The sequence below is a fragment of the Protopterus annectens genome, chromosome 16.part0, assembly GCF_019279795.1.
Source record: "Protopterus annectens isolate FY-2018-M chromosome 16.part0, PAN1.0, whole genome shotgun sequence".
Classification (NCBI taxonomy): domain Eukaryota; kingdom Metazoa; phylum Chordata; order Ceratodontiformes; family Protopteridae; genus Protopterus; species Protopterus annectens.
Window position 1 is genome coordinate 198,125,287 of NC_056750.1, and position 20,544 is coordinate 198,145,830.

The 20,544-nt window shown below is 37.0% G+C and overlaps 1 protein-coding gene across 1 annotated transcript in view; it reads right to left on the reverse strand.

Annotated features, from left to right (window-relative positions):
* The window catches only part of LOC122790866 (rho guanine nucleotide exchange factor 40-like), a 1,619,416-nt gene that overhangs the window by 557,121 nt on the left and 1,041,751 nt on the right, over positions 1-20,544 (reverse strand). The window contains exon 5 of the mRNA XM_044058526.1: positions 15,039-15,162. Within this exon, the coding sequence (XP_043914461.1) occupies positions 15,039-15,162 (124 nt within the window). The remainder of the gene's footprint in view (positions 1-15,038; positions 15,163-20,544) is intronic.

The window sequence follows — 20,544 nt, forward strand, 5'->3', positions numbered from 1 at the left end:
ACCTGTACCTGCAGCCCTACTCGCTCCATCTGCTGCATATGATATCAGTCGCATGGAGGAGTTAACAATAGAATTAAGGGTTCCTAGCTGCGAAGCAATTTTTTCTTGAGCCCCTGCAGCTATGGGATCCTGTACTACTTCACCTAGCTCCTTAAGGATATCCCTTTGGAGTCTGGTGAAGTGACATAAGTAGTTCAGCGAGCGCATAGCAAAGGTCGCTGAAGAGAACATCCGCTTACTATACCTATCCATGGTCCTAGAGTCCTTATTAGGAGGATGGACAGGTATGGAAAGATCTGCAAGTTCCTTCTTAGTGGCAGCCGCCACCACCATGGCATCAGCAGGGACACCTTTCATGAGAAATTGCTTGTCCGAAGGGGCAGTAATAAATTTAGAAGGCCTCCTAGGAACTGGCTCTACAGAGTCAGGAGTAGCCCAAGCCTTTCGAGCGATAACCTGCATAAGGGGGTCGAAAGGCGGAGACACCTAGGAGGTGGAGGGCCGAGATCCAAACGCCTCCAGGTATACCGACTCATCCTCAGAGGGATTATTGGAGGGCCAGTTTCCCCTCTGTTTAAGGAGTTCTAGGATGTCTGAAAAGGAGACATCCTCAGAGGGGGATCTTGGGGATCCATCCGACTCATCTAAGTCGGTATCTGAAGTGATAGACTCGGGGGAGTCTACGTGTTTCCTCTTACAGGTCCTCTTGCGCGGAGGATCCCCTGACTGATCAGGAGAATCCTTGGAAGAGGGGGTTCTTCCCAGTGGGGAAACCTGAGGCGGAGGATCTCTGGGTCCGGGAGCAAGAGAGATGGCAGAGATATCGACAGGCACCGTAGAGGGAGGAGCTAAGGGAACAGACTGCTGACTGAGTCCAGTGGCTAGCACACTCTTCATCACCTCGAAGGCTCCCCTCCCAGGGAGGTCCGAGAGAACCCGTTCCGAAGAACCAGGAACTCCAGGGCCAACCGAAAGGGAAGGCTCCGAGGCAGATGTCGGAGCCGAGCTCACCAAGGCCGAGGCTCCACGGGGAAGAGTGGGGTCGGACAAGGGTCCGATGCCACTCACCCCCTCGGAGGAGACCAGGGAAGCCCGACCACCGAATCCCTCTAAGGAAGGTCTCGAAGAGGAGATAAGAGTAGAGGCTGAGGGAGCAGAAGGGGGGGGGGTATCTGTCCCTCAGCCATAGCAGAAACCATTCCCGAAGACTCCAGCTCCAAACTCTGAGGTAGAGTCGAAGGAGGAACTGTAAGGGGGTGTGGACTAATAGTCGTCTGTTGAGACGGACTATGTGGCATATGGGCCAGTGCCTGTGATTTTAATAATCTACTGACCACCCTCTCTAAATCATGGTCAGAAAGCCTGGATGACCTGGATGATCGGCTCCGATGGCTCCGTTCTGAGAGGAGAGGCCGGAGCCGAAAGTATCGGTTCCAAGGAAGGGGACCTGGACCTCTTCCTCGAAGGAACCATCGGAGCCGACGAAACCATGGATGCTGTCGGAGCCAACAACTTTTCGGCACCGACAGAAGGTCTCGATGCATCGGCTCCGGCCGGAGCCGATACAGACACAAAAGTAACGGTGTCGGAGCCGGTCGGCGCCGACACCGAAGCCTGAGCCATATGGTGGTCGGAGCCAGTCGGAGCCAACACCGATGTGACCGAACCAGTATCGGCACCGATAGCCATCGGTGCCGAGGTTTTGTGCAAACTAGGATCGGCTCCAGCCGGAGCCGATCTCGACTCTGAAAGAGTCGGAACCGAGGCTGCAGGCTTAGAGACAGAAGCCTGGGCCTTGGAAGACTTGGAAGTCTTAGTCGGGGCCAACTTAGCCGGAGAGCCCTCCGGTTTAAGAAGGCCCCTCAAAATCAATTTGTTTCTCCTCTCCTGCAGGACTCTCTGGCTAAAAGAATGACATATTGCACAGGAGTCCTGCAGGTGGAGAGGTCCCAGGCAGTATAAGCAATAAGTGTGACCGTCTGTCAGAGACATCTTCTGACAGCACGAGTCACACTTCTTAAAGCCTGAGACCCTTTCCTTGGACATAGTTGTAACAACACACACACAACACAGTCCCAAGAAATAGTTATCCCAAAATAGTCAGATTACTGACTTCTAATACACACACACACACCCTAACAAGGGGGGGGTGGGAGGGGAGAAGGCCTGACTAAAAATATTAAGGAGTGAGGGATTTTCTAGTCAGAAAGGGACTTAAATTAACTATAAACGTTAAAAAATAAAGTTTTAAGTTGAAAAGGGGGCTAAAACAGTAACATCTAAATCACTTACCAGGAGCTGGTAAAAGGAGGACCTCATCAGCGAAGCGGCAAACGAATCTGGGTACTTACCGCCTTGCATCATGGGATATGGGGCTGCCTCAAGCTGGTAGAAGTGACTCTCGAGCTTAGCAAGTGCCGAGTCGGAGCCGAGGATCGGCTCCAAACCCATCAAGCAAGAATGAAGGCGAGATTGACAACTTAACATGTACAGTTATGACACTGTCATAGTCCATGTTGGAGTGAATTACTTGAGCTGTACCTCTCTGAACTATATGAAGGGAGACATGACAGAACTCTGATAATGTGTCCTAGACCACGGCATTTTCCTTGTCTTAAGCAGTATCCTACTCTCACCCAGGATGATGCCACAATATAAACAAAAAATGATTGACTTCAACAATTGGCTTAGCTTCTGGTGTCATTCCAGGGGGATCCAGTATCTGTCAGCCTGGGAGGATATAGTAGACAGATGTTGCTGCTTTGCTAGAGATGGTCTGCACCTGTTCCCCCTAGGCTTTTGGATACTGGCAAAGGCCACTGCCTCTCCCATAGTGCCACTTTTAGGCAATGTCAAAAACAACAAATTCCTTCTGCCATTAGTGTGTCGCAACCAGCAACAAGTTGTGTGACTGTTTCCAATTCGGTTTTACAGATCCTACATTTGTCTGTTTCTCCCACAGGTTCAAGGGACTTTGTAAACCAGTGTGTACGTAGCCCACTATCTAGGACTGCCAATATTAACCTTTCATTTCTTGGTTTGAATTTGCCTTTCCTTAATCATTTTTGCGTTCATTCTTGATCAACATGAGGCTCTTCCAGAAGTTTTTGATACTTGCAACTATATTTATGTTTTTTCCACATTTCTTGCCATCTCATCTGGTCCTTCACCTTATATTCTTTCTTGTTTTATGGCACATTCAGTTACTGCCTGTTGTTTATCTACTTCTGGTTTGATTTGCATTCCTGCTTGATGTCGATATGCTTCTGCTAAATTAAGCAGAGAAGTCATCATAGATTTATTCTACCTCATGTTTCAAAACCTTCACTACATTTGTATCTTGTGAGGTCAGTAGATATGTGTGGATTCCCGTGATTGCAGATATATACATGTAATCAGTTTCAAAGAGGATCATCCCTCCTTCGAAACGGGGAATATATAATCTTGTTATACACTGATTTTTATAAATCATTTGGTGAGCATGAAGCATCCTTGTTTTAATATTTAATCTATCCAACACTTTTTGGTGCCAGTCAGTCTCTCCAAAACTGTACGTTAGGACAGGAAGAGCAAATTGATTTATAGTTTGGATCTTGTTCTTAGATGTCAATGTTGTTTTCAGGATTAATTTAAGTCTTCTAAAGTATTCCTTACTGAGTTTTATTCTCATTTGTTCAGGTTTTATTGCTGATCCTTCATCTGTTCCCAAGTATTTATACACTCCCTCTTGCTCAAGTTTTTTTATATCACATTCTTGTCCCAAACCGATGTTTTCCTGCTTTAAAGGTTGCTTTTGCACATTTATCAAGACCAAATGACATTCTAATATCATCTGAAAAATTGACAACCTGCAGCTGTGCTTTCAGTTCCTCATCTGATGAACTATACAGTTTTAAATCATTAGACTTTGCTGTTTTCTAGGAGCCAAATTGTTAGCATGGCCTAAGCTGTTAAGTAAACAGCTTAATGGATTAATGGCAAGGCAGAACAGCAATGGTAACAGAGAGTCACCTTGGAATATCCCCCTTTGAATTTTTATCCCTGGGATAATAGTTTGTCCTTTATCATAGCTTAATTGCAAAGTAGTCTGCCATTGTTTCATGGTTACTGTAATGCAGTCAATCAGTGTATCTTACACATTTTTAAGCAGTCTTTTATCTATGAATGTGGGATAATATCAAATACTTTTTTTGTAGTCAATCCATGCCATACTTAGATTCTTCCCCTTTTTACAGTTCTCCACTACAACTTTATTTAACAACAGATAATCCTTTGTTCCATATGACTTTCTTTTATTGCCCTTTTGTTCTACTGCCATAATTGAGTTTTCTTCTAAATGACTATAAACTCTTTCAGTGTCGATTCCCATGTATAGTTTATATGTTGTTGGAAGGCAAGTTATTGGTCTATAATTTTTAGAGTAGCTTGCAGGTTCACTCTTTAAGTAAGAGCATTGTTTTGCCTGTTGTTAGCCAGCGTGTTGTCTGTTTGGGGTGCGCATATAAATAGTTCTTACTCATGGCTAAATCTTTGTGCAAAGATGTTAATACTTTTAACCAAAAGTTAGGGACTGCATCTGGGCCTGGGGTTTTCCAGTTAGAGGCTTTTCTTAACTTTGTTTCAATCTCTCTGTCTGTTATTTCATCCCATTTCATATCCTATACCTTTAAACTTCTTACTCTTTTAATTCTTTTATCCATTTAACATCTTTGTTATGTTTCACAGGATCTTCATAGATACTTCTCCAAAATGTATCTAATTCCTCTCTTTATTGGCAGTCGTTCAATTCCTTTTACCTTATTTCTCAATTCTCTATAAAACTTTTTTGGGCCATCAGTAAATTGCTTATTTTGTACTTTTCCCTTATATTTATCTGTGTATCTTCTAAGTTTTTCCACCTGTGCTGAAATTTTTAGTTTATTTGCGATAGTGCATGATAGATCCTGGTCTGTTCTAATACTGTGCTTTGCTTTAATCACATCTCTCTTTCTTAGTATTTTTGGTGATCTAGTCCCTCTTCTATAATCTTCTAACAGTGAAGCTTCTTGTCTTAATTGCTTTATAGTTTTCTCTTTTCGATATTTCCATGATGGTATTTGATTTCTCCCCTTCCTTTCCCTCACTACCCTGTGATCTCGTGGTAGAACTTTATCAGTTATTAATTTAGCAGCACAGTAGTATATCCTGTTTACTTCTGTTATATAACATGGATCTCTATGGACAGTCCTAATTACTGCATTCATTTGTTTTATCAGACTTCTTACTTTTTGGGTTTTATTGACCTTCTGCAGTCTATTTCTCTCATTGATCTTAATATATCTATCTATGTCTATTAAATCAAGCAACTCTTCTCTTAGCTCATTTCTTCCAAACTGAGGGTACATCCCTTGTTTTGCGTTTCCTGCGGGCATTCTATAGAAAGTTCTGTGGCACATTCTCTTCAATTTTATCCTGTGTCATCTGTTGCTTTGTCATATGGGAACTCACTGGCCTATCACTCCTCAACATTGACTGCATCAGAGTTTCCACAGCTTCCTGCTCCTTTCCTTGCTGTCTGGCTTCAGGTGAATGTTTATACTGGTTTCCTGTGGAAGGCTCCAACATATCTTGATATGGCACCTGACCAATTGCTTCCTGTTCCACTGGTTTCCCCTTAATTTGGATAGCCATTGCTCTATCCCATTGTGGTACTTTCTGCATTCGATTTTCTACACTGAATCCTTCTCTTTGCAGCTGCTCCATAACCTCAATTTCTATTTCTTTGACTTCTCCATTACTAATCTCTTTTTCAACTTTTCCTCTTAGCCTTCTTATTTTTTGGTATTGTACAGTTTTCCATATCCTGATTCCTTTGCTGTATTTCTCTTTAAATATCTTTGGTGCTGCTCTTTTTGTATTGGTTAGTTTTGCTTTCTGCTTTGCATACATATTACACCATCTTTTCTTTTCCCATGTCCATAGCTCATGTTTATTACACTCCTTTGTAAAAACTGCTTACAATTGAAATATGAGTACACTCAACAAAACAAATATAAATGTCTCCGACTGTCTAATCAATAAAAAGGGTCTGTTGCCATCGATATGAACTTTCCTACTGTCTCTGTTACCAGCTTGGTGGATATGGGCATCATGAGGCAATGCAGAAATTGCCTCATGTTTACTGACAACCAGTTAAGTTTCAGACAAACTGATATGGCATGTGAGAGATGTATTTATTATTATATGTGTCCCAGGCTAGTATGAGCCTAGCATTAAGCAATATTTTACTTTCTCCAAGCACACAAAGCTCACTGGAGGCAAGACCCTCACATAAGCACTCCTAATGCCAATACGACTGTCAGTAGTACACACACACTGCACCCAACACACACAATTCAAAGCAGGCATATAGACCCACATATGCCGAGGCATTTAAATGTAACCTACCTAAACCCCAAAGATCTCCAAGGTGAAGAACACATAACTTCCCTCAGCAACCCTGAATGCACTCTTTCAAAACAACATCCACATCAACCCATACAGCCACATCTCATGGAGTCCATACTTCTCTAGTTCTGACTTCATAAGGCAATTCTCCCATCCAGTTATAATATCTTTCACTCTGACAGAGTTCCAAAAAAGGGGGTGATGTAGCCGTATTGTACTCCAACAGGCTAAACCTTTCACCTTTCTCATCTCCAATTCCTGAAATCCACCCAGCAGAACTTCTCATATTAAACTGTCACTTAAATCCTCATTTAATGTTCCTTCCATTTATATCCCTCCTGGAGAAAATCTGCCCATCCTAGAGAACATTCTGTCCTGGTCTTCCCATACTAATCCATATGAAACCCTAATCTTAGCAGATGTCAACATTGATTGGCCCACAATTACTACTGACTCTCCTCAACATAGTATCAACCTACATGGTTTCCACCAACTGATCTCAGTACCCACCAGTCTCCACAAAAACTCTTCATCCAGCTCCACAATTGACTGGATCCTAACCAATTCCCCTCAGCACTACCAAAACCCCACCACTTTACCTGACTCCCTCAGTGACCATCTCCCTACCTCTGTCCTAAGACACACCACCCAAAATCACAAACTCCACCTTTTTAGTGATTGTCGCAAATTATCCAACTTTAACATCTCCCAATTTAACTCTGTTATTTCTAGTATAGACTGGTCTGTCCTTAGACAAGTCCCTCTGAATGATGCTGTAAGTATGTTCAACAGCATATTCCTAAATACTTTGAACTCCCTAGCCCACTCCAGAAAATTCAAAATAAAATCTAACCAGGCCCCATGGCTTTCTAAGAAAGCTAGTACCCTTATGCAAGAAAGAGACTGTGTCTGGAAAGTATGGAATAAAACTAAACAACTACCCCATCTACTCAAATATAGACAACTATGGAACATTGCTAAGAAACAATGTACAAATGACAAAAAGGCCTACTACAACACTGCCCAGTTCAACAACAAATCTAACCCTTGAAAGTTCTGGTCTACACTTAACAAAATTCTTCTTCCAGGTTATCCCGCAAACCTCTCCCCTTACCCTAATACATCCCCACAGGAAACCGCTACCCTCCTCAATAAGCACTTCATTGAAACCATCCAAAAACTCATTCCCTCAAACTCCAGCACCACCACTGCACCTACGCCTCCTAACTCTCCAAACCAAACTCTCTTTTCCTTTCACCCTGTTCCTACTTATATTAAATCTCTTCTTCTTAAGCTCAAACCCTGCTCTCCCTCTACTGACAATCTACCTCCTACCTTTCTCAAACTTGCTGCTGAATCTATTACCTATCCTATATCTATACTAATGAACAGATCTATTCTAGAATCCACCGTGCCTACCCTGTGGAAATACTTCTTCACTACTCCATTACACAAAGGTGGTAACTGCACTGACCCTGCCAACTACAGACCTATTGCCATTCTATCCCCCTCTTTAAGATTCTTGAAAAATGCATTCACTCTCAGCTTCTTAACCACCTCCTCCAGCAGAACCTCCTAACTCTCACTCAGCATGGCTTCTGTCCCAACCACAGCCCTCCTATCCTTCACCCATACCATAGCCGAAGCCCTTGATAACAACAAACTCACATCCTGCCTCTTCCTTGACCTTTCCAAAGCTTTTGATACAGTCTCTCATCCTATATTGCTATTTAAACTTGCTAATCTTAATCTATCGTCTTCCTCCCTGACCTGGGTCAGTAGTTACCTATCCTGTAGGCAGTAATCTGTCAAATGGCTGTCATACTTTTCACCATTCCTTCCTGTCCTAACTGGAGTACCCCAAGGCTCCATCTTGGGTCCCCTTCTATTTAATGTCTTCACCAATGATCTCTACACATCCTGCAAACAATCTTCTCTCATCCAATATGCTGATGACTCTACACTTATCTCTGTCTCTAACAATATGACTGAGCCCCATGCCCTAACCCAGAATGCCTTTTTATCCACTAAAAAATGGCTGTCTGATAATTTACTCATCCTTAACCCTAAAAAGACCAAACTCTTACTCTTCCTCCCCCAATCTCTTACTAACCACAAATCTACCTTTGCTATTAAATATTCTAACAACACAATTATCCAATTCGATTCCCACACAAAACTCCTTGGAGTCATAATTGATGATGAACTGAAATGTAACCTGCACTTACTCCAATGTATAAAAAAACACACCAGAAACTGGGGCTACTGTATCGTAATCAAATAATTTCTAACCCATAATGCTAGACTCACACTAGCACAAGCAATCCTCCTTCCCTCCCTCCTATATGCCCACCCCAGTACTCACCAACACCCAAACTACAACCCTAAACAAACTCCAACAAACTTACCACAAAATTGCTAAATTTATCACAAACTCTCCTTACAATGCTCATCACTGTATTGCTCTACTCTCTCTCCAATGGCTTGAGCTCCCCCAACAACTCCAGCTATCTCAATTTCAAATGCTGCACAACATGCTTTACAAACCTTCATCCTGTCGATCTCTTCATACTTTATCTCTACCTATACTCCACCTCAGACCCTCCGTACCTCTAACCAGCAACTATTTTACATCTACCAAGCTAAGAAAACAGTTGGTAAACTACTATATAAATATTTTGTTACCCTCGCTTGGAACAAACTTCCACTAAACATACATACCATCACTCACCCATTACCCTTTAAAAATGAACTAAAACACCATATGCTCAAGTCCAAGACTTGTCCCTGCCATGATCCAACATAAACAATTGCTTTTTAGCAATTAAGATATAAAATTCTATTATGTAAATACTATAAAATTTTATTATGTAAATACATGACTGCTTTGTATAAATATTGTTTTTTGTCATATCATGTATTCTCTCTATTTTGTTTTTACTCATGCTGTATTAACAGATTTGTTATTTTGTTCCTTGTACTATCTCTCATTGATGTATGTACTTAAAACTTTTTAACTGCAATATTGATTTTCATGTAACTGTTGTTTGGAGCTTTTCTCCTTGGGTCTCCACTGAAAATGGGCCTCAAGCCCAGTTGGACTAACCCGGTAAACAAATGTCAATAAATAAATAAAAAATAAATAAGTCACCAAAACAAAAACAACATTTTAGTTATTGGAGACCCCATTATGAGATACACTGATGTCCCTCTCAACAGGCTGAGTAAGGAGAAAGTCACGGTCTGTTGCTTATCAGTGGCCAGGATCTGCCACATTACACATGCACTCAGGTCATTGGACCACAAGTACCAGTATGACTCTGTCATAGTCCATGTGGGTGTAAATGACCTGAGATGTACCTCCCTAGACTATATGAAGAGTTGGATTTTTATGCAGATTGTAGAACCAAACACATTATCTACTATTCTGAGTGCTGTTTCTGTAAAGCCTACTATGTGAGCAAAATTAATCGTAGTCTAAAAGAGAGAATATTATAACGCATTAATTATATAAAGAAATTAGATGAATGTAGTGCACTAGCCAAACGTGATGGAAAACGGTCCTAATCATGTATTTAGATTCACTGTTATAGAAGTGATGAGAGTACAGTTAAAGTGGATAATAGCAATGTGAGTAGACACCTATCCTGGATTCCTGGACTGAACGGGAAGGTATCTGTGAAACCTTTGTTAAAAACACAGAGTCTAGCACATTAGTGATAATCTACACTTATATATGTTGTTAGTATGTTTTTATGTTTATTTTATATATCATTGAGAACTTTTGATGACTTATGAGTAAATATTGCACTGTTTTTGTATTGAGAAGGGTGTGTTCTTATTTTTAAATGTGATTTGTGTTATGAAAGGAGGTGTGTCTCAGTACCTAATTGTGATTGGATAATGATTTCTTGTGCGGATGAATGTTCCGTTTTAAAAACTGCAGAAGTTTTTGTAATGTATGGTCTGAAGAAGCTACTGATTGTAGTGAAAGCGTTTACCCTATTTGTTTTAAATAAATTTATTGTTTTTACGCTCTGCCTTCCTTCAGTGGTGTTCGGACTGCTTTATTACAATATATGAAGAGGGACATGGTGGAGTTCTCAGAATATGTGTCCCAGGCTAGTATGAGCCTAGCATTAAGCAGCATTTTACCTTCTCCAAGCCCACAAAGCTCAATTGGTAGAATATCAGAATTTTAATCTGAGGGTCCAAGGTTCAAGTCTTTGTATAGGCATGCGCTTCTTTAGTTGCTTTCAAACTATGTATGATCTTACCTTATTTCAAACTTGAATATGGCACGATAATCAGAAAAAGTATAATGATCATTGTTCTGGCTGCTGAACCACTGGGGCCTCAAGAAAGTAGGACCTTTTAGCAGCAGAATAAAATGTTCAACCTCCTCTAAAGGAGTGGGAAGTTGGCATAATGGTTAAAGTGTTTACCTGACAGACATAAGGTGTAGGGTTTGATTCTCACATGGGGTAATTGGCAAAGCTTAAAATGGTCCACATGGGCAATTAGCCTAGTACTAATCTATGAACCTATGAATCTGTCTCACTGCAAACATTGGGTTAGTTGTACTGCATCCTGATCCAAATCCGAACTTTCTACTACATTCTGTATCCATTTATCAATCACAAATACATCGACAGGCATATCGATATAGGTATACTTAAAATAATCTAAATAGCATAATATTGGTGCAAACATATTTAAACTCAAAAATAACTAAATATAAAACTTCCGCAAAATTGAAATTATAGTATTGGGAAAGGTTTCTGCCATTGTATCTCCGCTGTGCACCCTTGGAGTAGGTATATATCATTAGCAGGGGGTGTTGAGAGTGCAAGGTGCTTGTTCCTAACAAAAACACTGGTTTTGGATGTGGCTCAGTTTTGTTGATATTTCTGTTTAGATATTTTTGAGTTGAGATATTTTTCTGTTTATATGTTTTGATATCAATATTATGTTGTTTAAGTATACCCATATATATATATATATATATATAGATATATATATATATAGATATATATATATATATATATATATATATACACACACACACACACACACACACACACACACACACACACACACACATATATATATATATATATAGATAGAAGCTAGACTGTTTGTCAACAATGACAATGTGAGTGAAAACAGAATAAATGGAATTTCCTGCTGCTCATCTTAGAATGAGATACTGTAGTTTAAACAGAACCATTTATCAAATATTGTACTTGTAGTACAGGCATGTTTTACTAGTTTATGTTGCTTATTAAAATGCTTCAACATTTCAAAGAAAGTAGTGCTAATTAAAAACAACCTTATATTATCAGTTGTTTACTTTCTTACTAGTACAGAAGCTACTTCAAATGGGTTTTAAAGGTTTTAAAGGATATTTATGGTCATGTATGTCATGCAAATAATGAATACAATTTGTACCATGACTCCTATATTCAAATAAAGTATTTGTTGCAGTGTCAAAGTAAGACAAACAGTTTTCTACCTACAGCTGTGGAGCTCAGCATTTTTCAATGGTCTACTAATGACTGTAGTTAGGATCTGTGACTCATCAAGGTAATAGGCTAATTATGACAGATATCATCTCAGTTCTCAGTGAAATAAGCTTGTAAAAAGGACATTAACATGTAACTTTCAGATAAAATAAGTATTTTATCATTTGTAAACAATAATGGTGCTTTAGTAAAATAAAATAGTATTTTGTGCAGAGAATTTAAAAAAAATGTACTTTTAGTAGCTAAATATATCTTAAGTAGATGGTGTCAATATTTTTTGTTTTGTTAGAACCATTATGTGAGTCATAATGTTTATGAATGTCATCCTGAAACGTCAAGGAGGTAAATTAACTTATAAATTATGACTATGAGCTATATTAGAGGTACAAGTCTCTTCACTAAATTTTCCAGTTTAAAGAAGAATTATTAATTTGCATCTACTTAAAAGAAAAATCATCATCTTTTCTTATAAATTAATCATACCGTACAATTAATTACATTATTACATCTGGCTGTATTCCAAAGTTGAACTGAGAAATTAAAAATTAAATTAATAAATTCAGCTAAAGGCAATACCTTTAGTAATGAGGTATCACAAAGCTTCTGATGTGGTACAATGAAAATCTGCAATGATCTCTTCTTCTGTTGTATGAAGAAAAGTATTGCAGCCAATACTCTATGCAAAGTAAGGTCTGTGCTTGCACTAAATGTGGTATGTTTGTTAATGTATACATCTTTAATCCAAAGACAAAGGCAAAATGGTGTCTTTGTTCTGTGCGCCAGTACTCTGTAGTACATTGTCATATAATGAGCATATTATCTTTGACATAATAGCTATGTCATTTAGGCCAAGATTTCCTGGATTAAAAGGCACAAATTATAGCACCAAATAACCAAGTCACATAGAAAGAAGAACAGAAAAATTAGAGGGAAGAGTACAGCTTCAACATTTTACACATGAGATTTTCTTTTGATTTTGATTCAAACTACAATTCTCCGAATGAAAACTGTAGTTCGGGCTACAGATCACTAAACCCCAAAACAAGATGCACTTCCACATCTTAGATAACATCTGTAGTTGACTGTAAGCTGCAACAATTTTAAAGAAAATTGCTCTGAGCTGCTATGAGTAAAGAAAGAAAGGAGTGATTCATTGCTGGTTTCAGTGAACTAACCTTCTCTCTAGATCTGAAGGACTGACCTCGTAGATGGGATCTTCCCACAGATGACTTTGTGAATTGTATGACTCAAAACAACAAGGGTAGAGTGGTAATGTTTTATTACTATCTAATTTCCAGTTAGAGCTGCAGAAACGGTTGCACTTTTACTGGAGTGAGAAATAAACTTAAAATCAAGATATATAAAACTGTTAAGGATTGCAGGACAGACGTTGTGAAATATAACTACAGAACTAGGAAATGCAGTCGGATGACAATCAATGGAATAATACCCAACCTAAATGTAAAAGCTGTGGTTGCACTACTACAAATGTATCACATCAGCATGCGTTTTATAAGTAAATGTTCCACTCAACAATCTGAGCTTAGAAAACACGTAAGGTTAATAAAAAAATATCTCTGTGTCAAGAAAAATATGTAGTGTGTGAAAAGTGAGAACTAATTCCAAGGCATAGGGTATACATTTTTGTAATGTTAAATGTTGTTAAAACATGCATAATGTGGCTAAATTATGGTGAGATGGAATGGTGATGGGGATGCACAAGTGTCTCCCAGTCCCTTTTATTTTTTAGAACTTTAATGAAGTTTCACAAAAGGGAAGGACTATTTTGACCCCTGACTAAAACACACCGCATCTTGTATTTTAATTACTGTACTAATTTCTAAAAAGGTAACGGAATATAATGAATTTGAAGTGATCAATGGTCCAGATAGAATTCAGTGACATGAAACAAGTGACCGACTGAATACTCATGGCAGAATACCTGATATGACAGAGGTGTGGTACATATAGCTACTGACTAGTACTACAGACCCATCTGTTATATTGCACAGTACACAACAATGTGATTTAGGCACACTAGTCATGCTTAAGATACTCTGCTCTAGTTTCTTCAGCATTCTTCACTGCATACAATGTCTTTCAGTATGTTTTAAGGAAAGGTTGTTCATTGCACCTTTAATTATAGTAACAGCTAGAATTGGCAGACTGAGATGCTTAGAACCACACAATACCAGCCACGCAACTTTCCACTCCTACGCATGGTTTTACATAAGAATAAAAACATATCTTCCAAACCATACTGGCAAGTCTGAGAAGCATTTGCATAAAAGCATCAGAAAGCTACCATATCTTTTCCAACTTTTGATACAAGGAGACATGTGGACAGACATTAGGTAATATTTCTCTGTAAAAATGAATCTGCTTCATGCTAGGACACAGGTAAAGGCATTAAGGTACCACAGATGTTGTGAGAATGAAACCTGGGTTAGCAACATGTATCTTCATTTGTAGCTTGTTATTTTATATTACTTTTACTGATAAACAAATAAACATGCATGGCATGCAAAACCATAAAACATTTATAAATTCTGAAAGTTATTTTTAAGATTCTTGTTGCTACAGCACAATCTGCAACATTTGCTGATGGGTCTCCCCGTCATAAATGTGAGACCTGCTAATGCAAGTCTCAATACTTTAAAAAAAATGTGATTCAACAGAAAAACAGCACAATGTGAAACTTCTGGATGGGGGGAGGGGTCTGCACATTCCTGTGCCCCCTGCTACTTAAACAGTGACCTAATTTGTATTTGAAGTTCCACTCTTCCAAGCATTGCAATATTGGTCCTTGCAGTTTCTTCAGGTACTCAGTGAAAGCAGTCTCTTGTGAATATTGAAGTGAGAAGTGTAGGTCCTTAAAGGCATACCTAAAGCTGTTACTATCATCTTTTATAATTATTGCTCATAGCAGGATACAGATTTAAATGTTTTAGCCTTATCATGTTATGCTATATGCAAAGGATTGAAACATTATGTACTAAAACCTGCCATAGCAAAAACAACTCATGTATCTCTTAGTAGCAAACATTATTTACCAGGAGCTATATCTGTAAATCACAGGAGATTTACCTGGGGATTGAGTAGAGGTAATGAAGCACCTTTGTAAGTTTCTCACACGTGTGCCCATCTTTCTGCCACTCGTCACTCTGCAGGGTCGCCATTACTATTACACGACCACTTCGGTCTCGACTACCTGCATGTACAAAAAAAATACTAATATATCAGACTAATTGCTATACCGTCATCAGGAAGTCACAACATCTTTGTGTTACAAATGATTTTACAGAAAGAAAAGCAACAATTAAAAATGTCAAGACTCTGTAACCTGATTGGGGTGGAACCAAGATGGCCAAGTGAAGACAGCTAATTTTAGAGCTCTGCAGAACTATATTTAAATACAGGAAAATAATTATTATTTTTCAATTTTTTTCATAATTTATTAATAGTAGTCTTGACTTTATTACTTTTGATTTTAGTGGAAATATACAAAAAAATTCTTGTCATTTTTATATGGAGATTATTACATCAAATGAAAATGAGCAACTCTAAGCATTCTCACTCTGACACATCCTTGGAAAAGGATTTACAACTAGTGACATCCACTCTTCAAGAATTATCTCTGAAAATGGACAGTTTCCAAGAGAACCTAGAAAATCTTAGACAGAGCTGTATTAAACAAACAGATGGTTTCAAAGAACTTCGCCAACAACAACAAACTAAAATTTCTGACACGAAAACTGCCTTGAATGACATGGATGGAAGACTGAAAGAAGAGGAATCCCAAGCTGATTTTCTTCTTAAACAGAATACATGGCTCCTTATTAAAACTGATGATCTCAAAAACAGAGAAAGAAGATGTAACATTTTGGACTTCTAGAAAAAAAACTGAAGGTGATGATTTAATTTCTTTTCTGAACATGTGGATTCCTGAAATTTTAAATCTACAGGAGGGGTTTTCTTATGGTATCGAAAGAGCCCATAGAGCTATAGGCAAACCTATTTCATCATCTTATTCTTCTTCACCAAGATCCATTGTAATAAAATTCTTATCATATATTGACAAAGAACTAGTACTTAAAACTGCTTAGAAAAAGCCCCTTTGAAGCATAAACAGAACTTGACAATGATTACTCAACTAAAGTAATGGACATGAGGAAAAGAAGTTGGTCTCTTGTTAAGTCTCTCAAACAAAATAATATTACAGCTCAAATAATCTATCCAGCTAAAATTAAAATCCAATTGTCAAATGAAATAAAAACCTTCAATAACCTAGAGGAGACCTCTTCATTCATCAAAAACAACATTATTCCTATTTCAGAAGACATGGACTGGTCATCCTCTTCCTTGAAAGAGGTTTGGAAAAAAACTCCTGGACTGATTAAAAAAAAATAGAAGAAGCAAAAGGCAGAATCTACTCGTATAAATACTAGTAAAGCTGTTAAAGCATTGACTTCTAAATGACTTTCACTTAAACACTTTTCTTTATTGTATTAATAACTCTTATTTGAGATTACAATAATAACCACTAAAAACAAACTTGGTAAGAACAAACAAATATCTTTCTTCAATTTTCTGGCTTCAAGAAAAGATTCACTAGTTTATTTCACTTTTTATAAGCAACAAATACATCTCTACCTTAGCCACATACTCAATTTACACAGGTAACTTATTTCTTAACTTATAATTTAAATAACTGTTTACAGTTCATTCACTTAAAGGACTGTTAAATAATTAGTTCTTTAATCAGGTACTTGGGCTCATTAGGTTTTATTGCTTTATTTCATCTGGTCAAAGTTTTATATGAATTTTATGAAGCAGAAAGCTTAGTTGGTGTTGAATGTTTTTGTGTGACTATGTGGTGACTTGCTCTATTTGGTAGTGGTAGGAGAGATATATGCTAGATGCATGGGTTTGTTGTTTTATTATTTTTTCTCTTCTCATCAGATTGCCACCTTTAAGCTTAAAAAGTGCTTGTTTCATCTCAACTGTTACATTTAAAATAGAATTCAATTATAAGTCTTTACACTTACCTCGGGATACTACGTGAGCTAGTCCTGAAGTTTGAATACTTGACTCACAGTTGTTAGTATGAGACTTCCTTACTTGTGAAGCCCTCAACAGGAAGCTTTTAGAACTTCCATTATATTGCTCTTTCTGTGTCAAGCGGACCAGGATTACTTCTTTTCCCCCTTTAAATGAGCACCTACATAATTTGTTATATTAAGCATTCTGACTGCTTTCTTGAAAAAGGGAGAGGTTAATATATGAATATTATAATTAAATGTTGTCATGCTATATTTTCTGTTTGGTGGCTCCCATTCATATTGTATAGTTATGGAAGCCACATACCTGCACTATATCCAATTTATTATATTCAGAATTGATGTGCCAAAAATGAATAATGATTAAGCTGCTTCAATATTGAATAGACTGTTACATGAGTTATCAGAGAAAGAAGAAATCTGATACCGTTTATTCCTATATGTTACAATGCAGACATTATTCCACAAGTGTTTTTTTCCCTTAAGCACACATCACGGTAATAGGTAGTGGAGATGGAGTGAGTGATGGGGGGGGGGGTCATGCCTCTCCATACCTCTCAACTGTACAGATTTTTGCAGAATGTCCAGATTTTTGCATCATATTTTTGGTCCATTTTTCAAAATTTTTCTGGCAAATTAATGACAAATAATTAAAGAATGAAGTTAGAAAACAATGACAGACATTTGAGTTTCAGGCTTCCTACCCTTCAGAAAATTCATGTTAATGCAAAACCTGTCATTCTATCAACTTTTTATGTTTGCAAGAGGAATATTTAAAAATTGTCCCTATTTTTGGCCTTTTGTCCCACTTTTATTTATGGCTTTGTCCAGATTTCTTGCTCTAAGAGGTTGAGAGGTATGTGCCTCTCAGCTGTGCAGAATTCATAGAATGTCTGGGGTTCTGTCTTATACTTTCGTCTGTTTCTTGTGAGATTTATGATTTTCTGGCAAATCATTGGGAAAATCTGGGAATAAGGTTTTTGGGGGCTTCTTGTCCTTTGGAAGATTGCATGCTGAGATAAGTTCTGTTGTCCTGGAAGCTTTCTGGGTTTGTTTGTGGAGTGTTTGATGTCAGTCCATGTCTTTGGGCCATTGTTCTCCCATTTTGTGGGGCTTTGTCCAGACATTTGTGCTGAGACATTGAGAGGTATGATGAGGGTCAATATATACACACACATATATATATATATATATATATATATATATATATATATATATATATATATATGTTGAATCTCGAACAGTTCACTTATAAGTTATATATATATGATTGACTGTTTAACACTGACTAGAACCTTTCAGCATTTATTCCTTCATAATATGTGCTATAATTATAGATGTAAAATACAATCAATATCATTCATCATTTAGATTTTGTAGTACATTTACAACTAACATATAACATCATTAACAAACTAAGAAAGAAAAGGAATGGGAAAAGGAAAGGAGAAATGTTATAAAAGAAAGATGAGACATACAAGTTTCACTTCATATATGTTAAATCTTACTAGTAATGTAATTTATTTCTATTGTGTTAATTGTTAATTATAAGTAGTAATCAAGATTTACTTAAGTAATATTGTCTGATAATTGCTCCTGAAGAGTGTCTTTAAGTGGTGTTTTTTAGGAATACAGCATTTTATTTGTCTCAATTGTATTATTTTCCTATATTAATAATTTCATACTTATATTTATACACTGTCAATTTCTATTCTGTTTGGTTAAATAGTATAATTTTATAACTGCCTCAATTAATTCATATAGTTTCCATTACTTATTTTCTGATCCATAGAGCTCAATCATACATTGTTTTGTTAGTTATGTTGGTTAGTCTGATGGATCTTTTGTTTATCTATTGACTATGAATTTTGATAAATCCATGTTTCATGTTAAAGTTTTTTTTTATTTATACTGTAATAATGTTACATTTATTATGCTTATCATTGTTTTACTTATTAGGCCTGAATTATTACTTCTTAGATTCTTAGTTATTAATAGTTTTATCTTATTTAACAACTTATTATTTATGCTTTATAACCATATTTTAAAGTGGGGAGAGTTATTGGGAGTTAGTAATAATTATAAATACTGTTTAATATTTTTTTTATATATATATATATATATATATATATATATATATAGACTTAACATTATTATCTTTAATTGTTAATGGCTTAAATAATCTAAGGAATAGATTAAACTTGTTAAGATATCTAAATAATAGAACAGCACAAGTGGTATTTCTTTAAGAATCTCACTTTAAAACAACTGAAAAGGATATTTGGAATATTGGTAACTTCATAACTCTTGCTCATTCTTCTTATAAAACTAAGAGAAGAGGAGTTATGATACTTTGGAAGAAAAACACTGTTATCCTGAAATACTCTATAAATATGAAGATCCAGATGGTATTTTTACCCTTGTTATTTTAAAGTTTAATAAGCGAATATGGAGTCTGGTTAACATATATTGTTTTCCTGGTATGGGCAAAATGTTGCCAAAAAACTTCTATACCTCAGTATTAACACTTAAAAAGGTAATGTAATACTAGGAGAAAATTTCAACTGTATTCTGGAAAACACCAACACCACTAATAAAATAATATTAAGACTTTCTCCCACTGGAAAAATCTTTAAAAATGGATTGATTCTCTTAATTTATTGGATACATTTAATATGAAGGACACTAAGTCTTTATTTTTTTCTCATCAGGAGTATAAATATGGTGCTCAAACTAAAATAGATAATAGTTTTGGTTTCTCATGATTTGAGTTCTAGAAGTTCACATTGTATTATAACTCCATGTCCTATATCTGATCATGATGCCCCTATCTCTAAGTTTCAAACTGATTTTAAAAGCTTATCCTTTTGAACTAGAATCCCAGCTTATATAACTAAAATCAAAGACTTCAAACCATGGTTAATCTCTGAATAATTTTTTTCTCAAAATAAATGCATCAAACATCAATATAATTATGATTTGGGACTTTTTAAAAGCTTACATTTATGGTAGAATGCTACCTTGGTACACAAATAAAAGAAAAAAATAAAGAATGGGACTCAGAACTACAAAATATTCAATCTCAACTTCTAATAGCTAAATCTAAATTTTCCAGAAATAATAATTTTAATATAAAAAAACAGAATAACTAAACAAATGTTATCTTAACATTTTATCTCATAAATCAAACTTGGCAATGGAAATATTAAAAATGAACTCATATTCTTTATGACCTAAACATATGCATAATTTATCAATAAGAGTTAAAATGCATTCAAAAACTAATACTGTAAAAATAAGACATGAATGTTCTAAAGAAAACCACTCTGCCATTGGAGATATTCTTGATGCTTTTAGATAATACCTCCCCGCAGTTGGGTGGGCGTTCGAAAGACATGCGTAAATGTGCGTGCCTTTGTTGAAGGTTGAACATTGAGCTGGCACCTCGGCATTCGTGAAAATCTACTGCCAATCATTAGCGGACCGGAGTTCCGCTGTGGCAACCCCTAACCGGGAAAAGCCGAAGGACAACA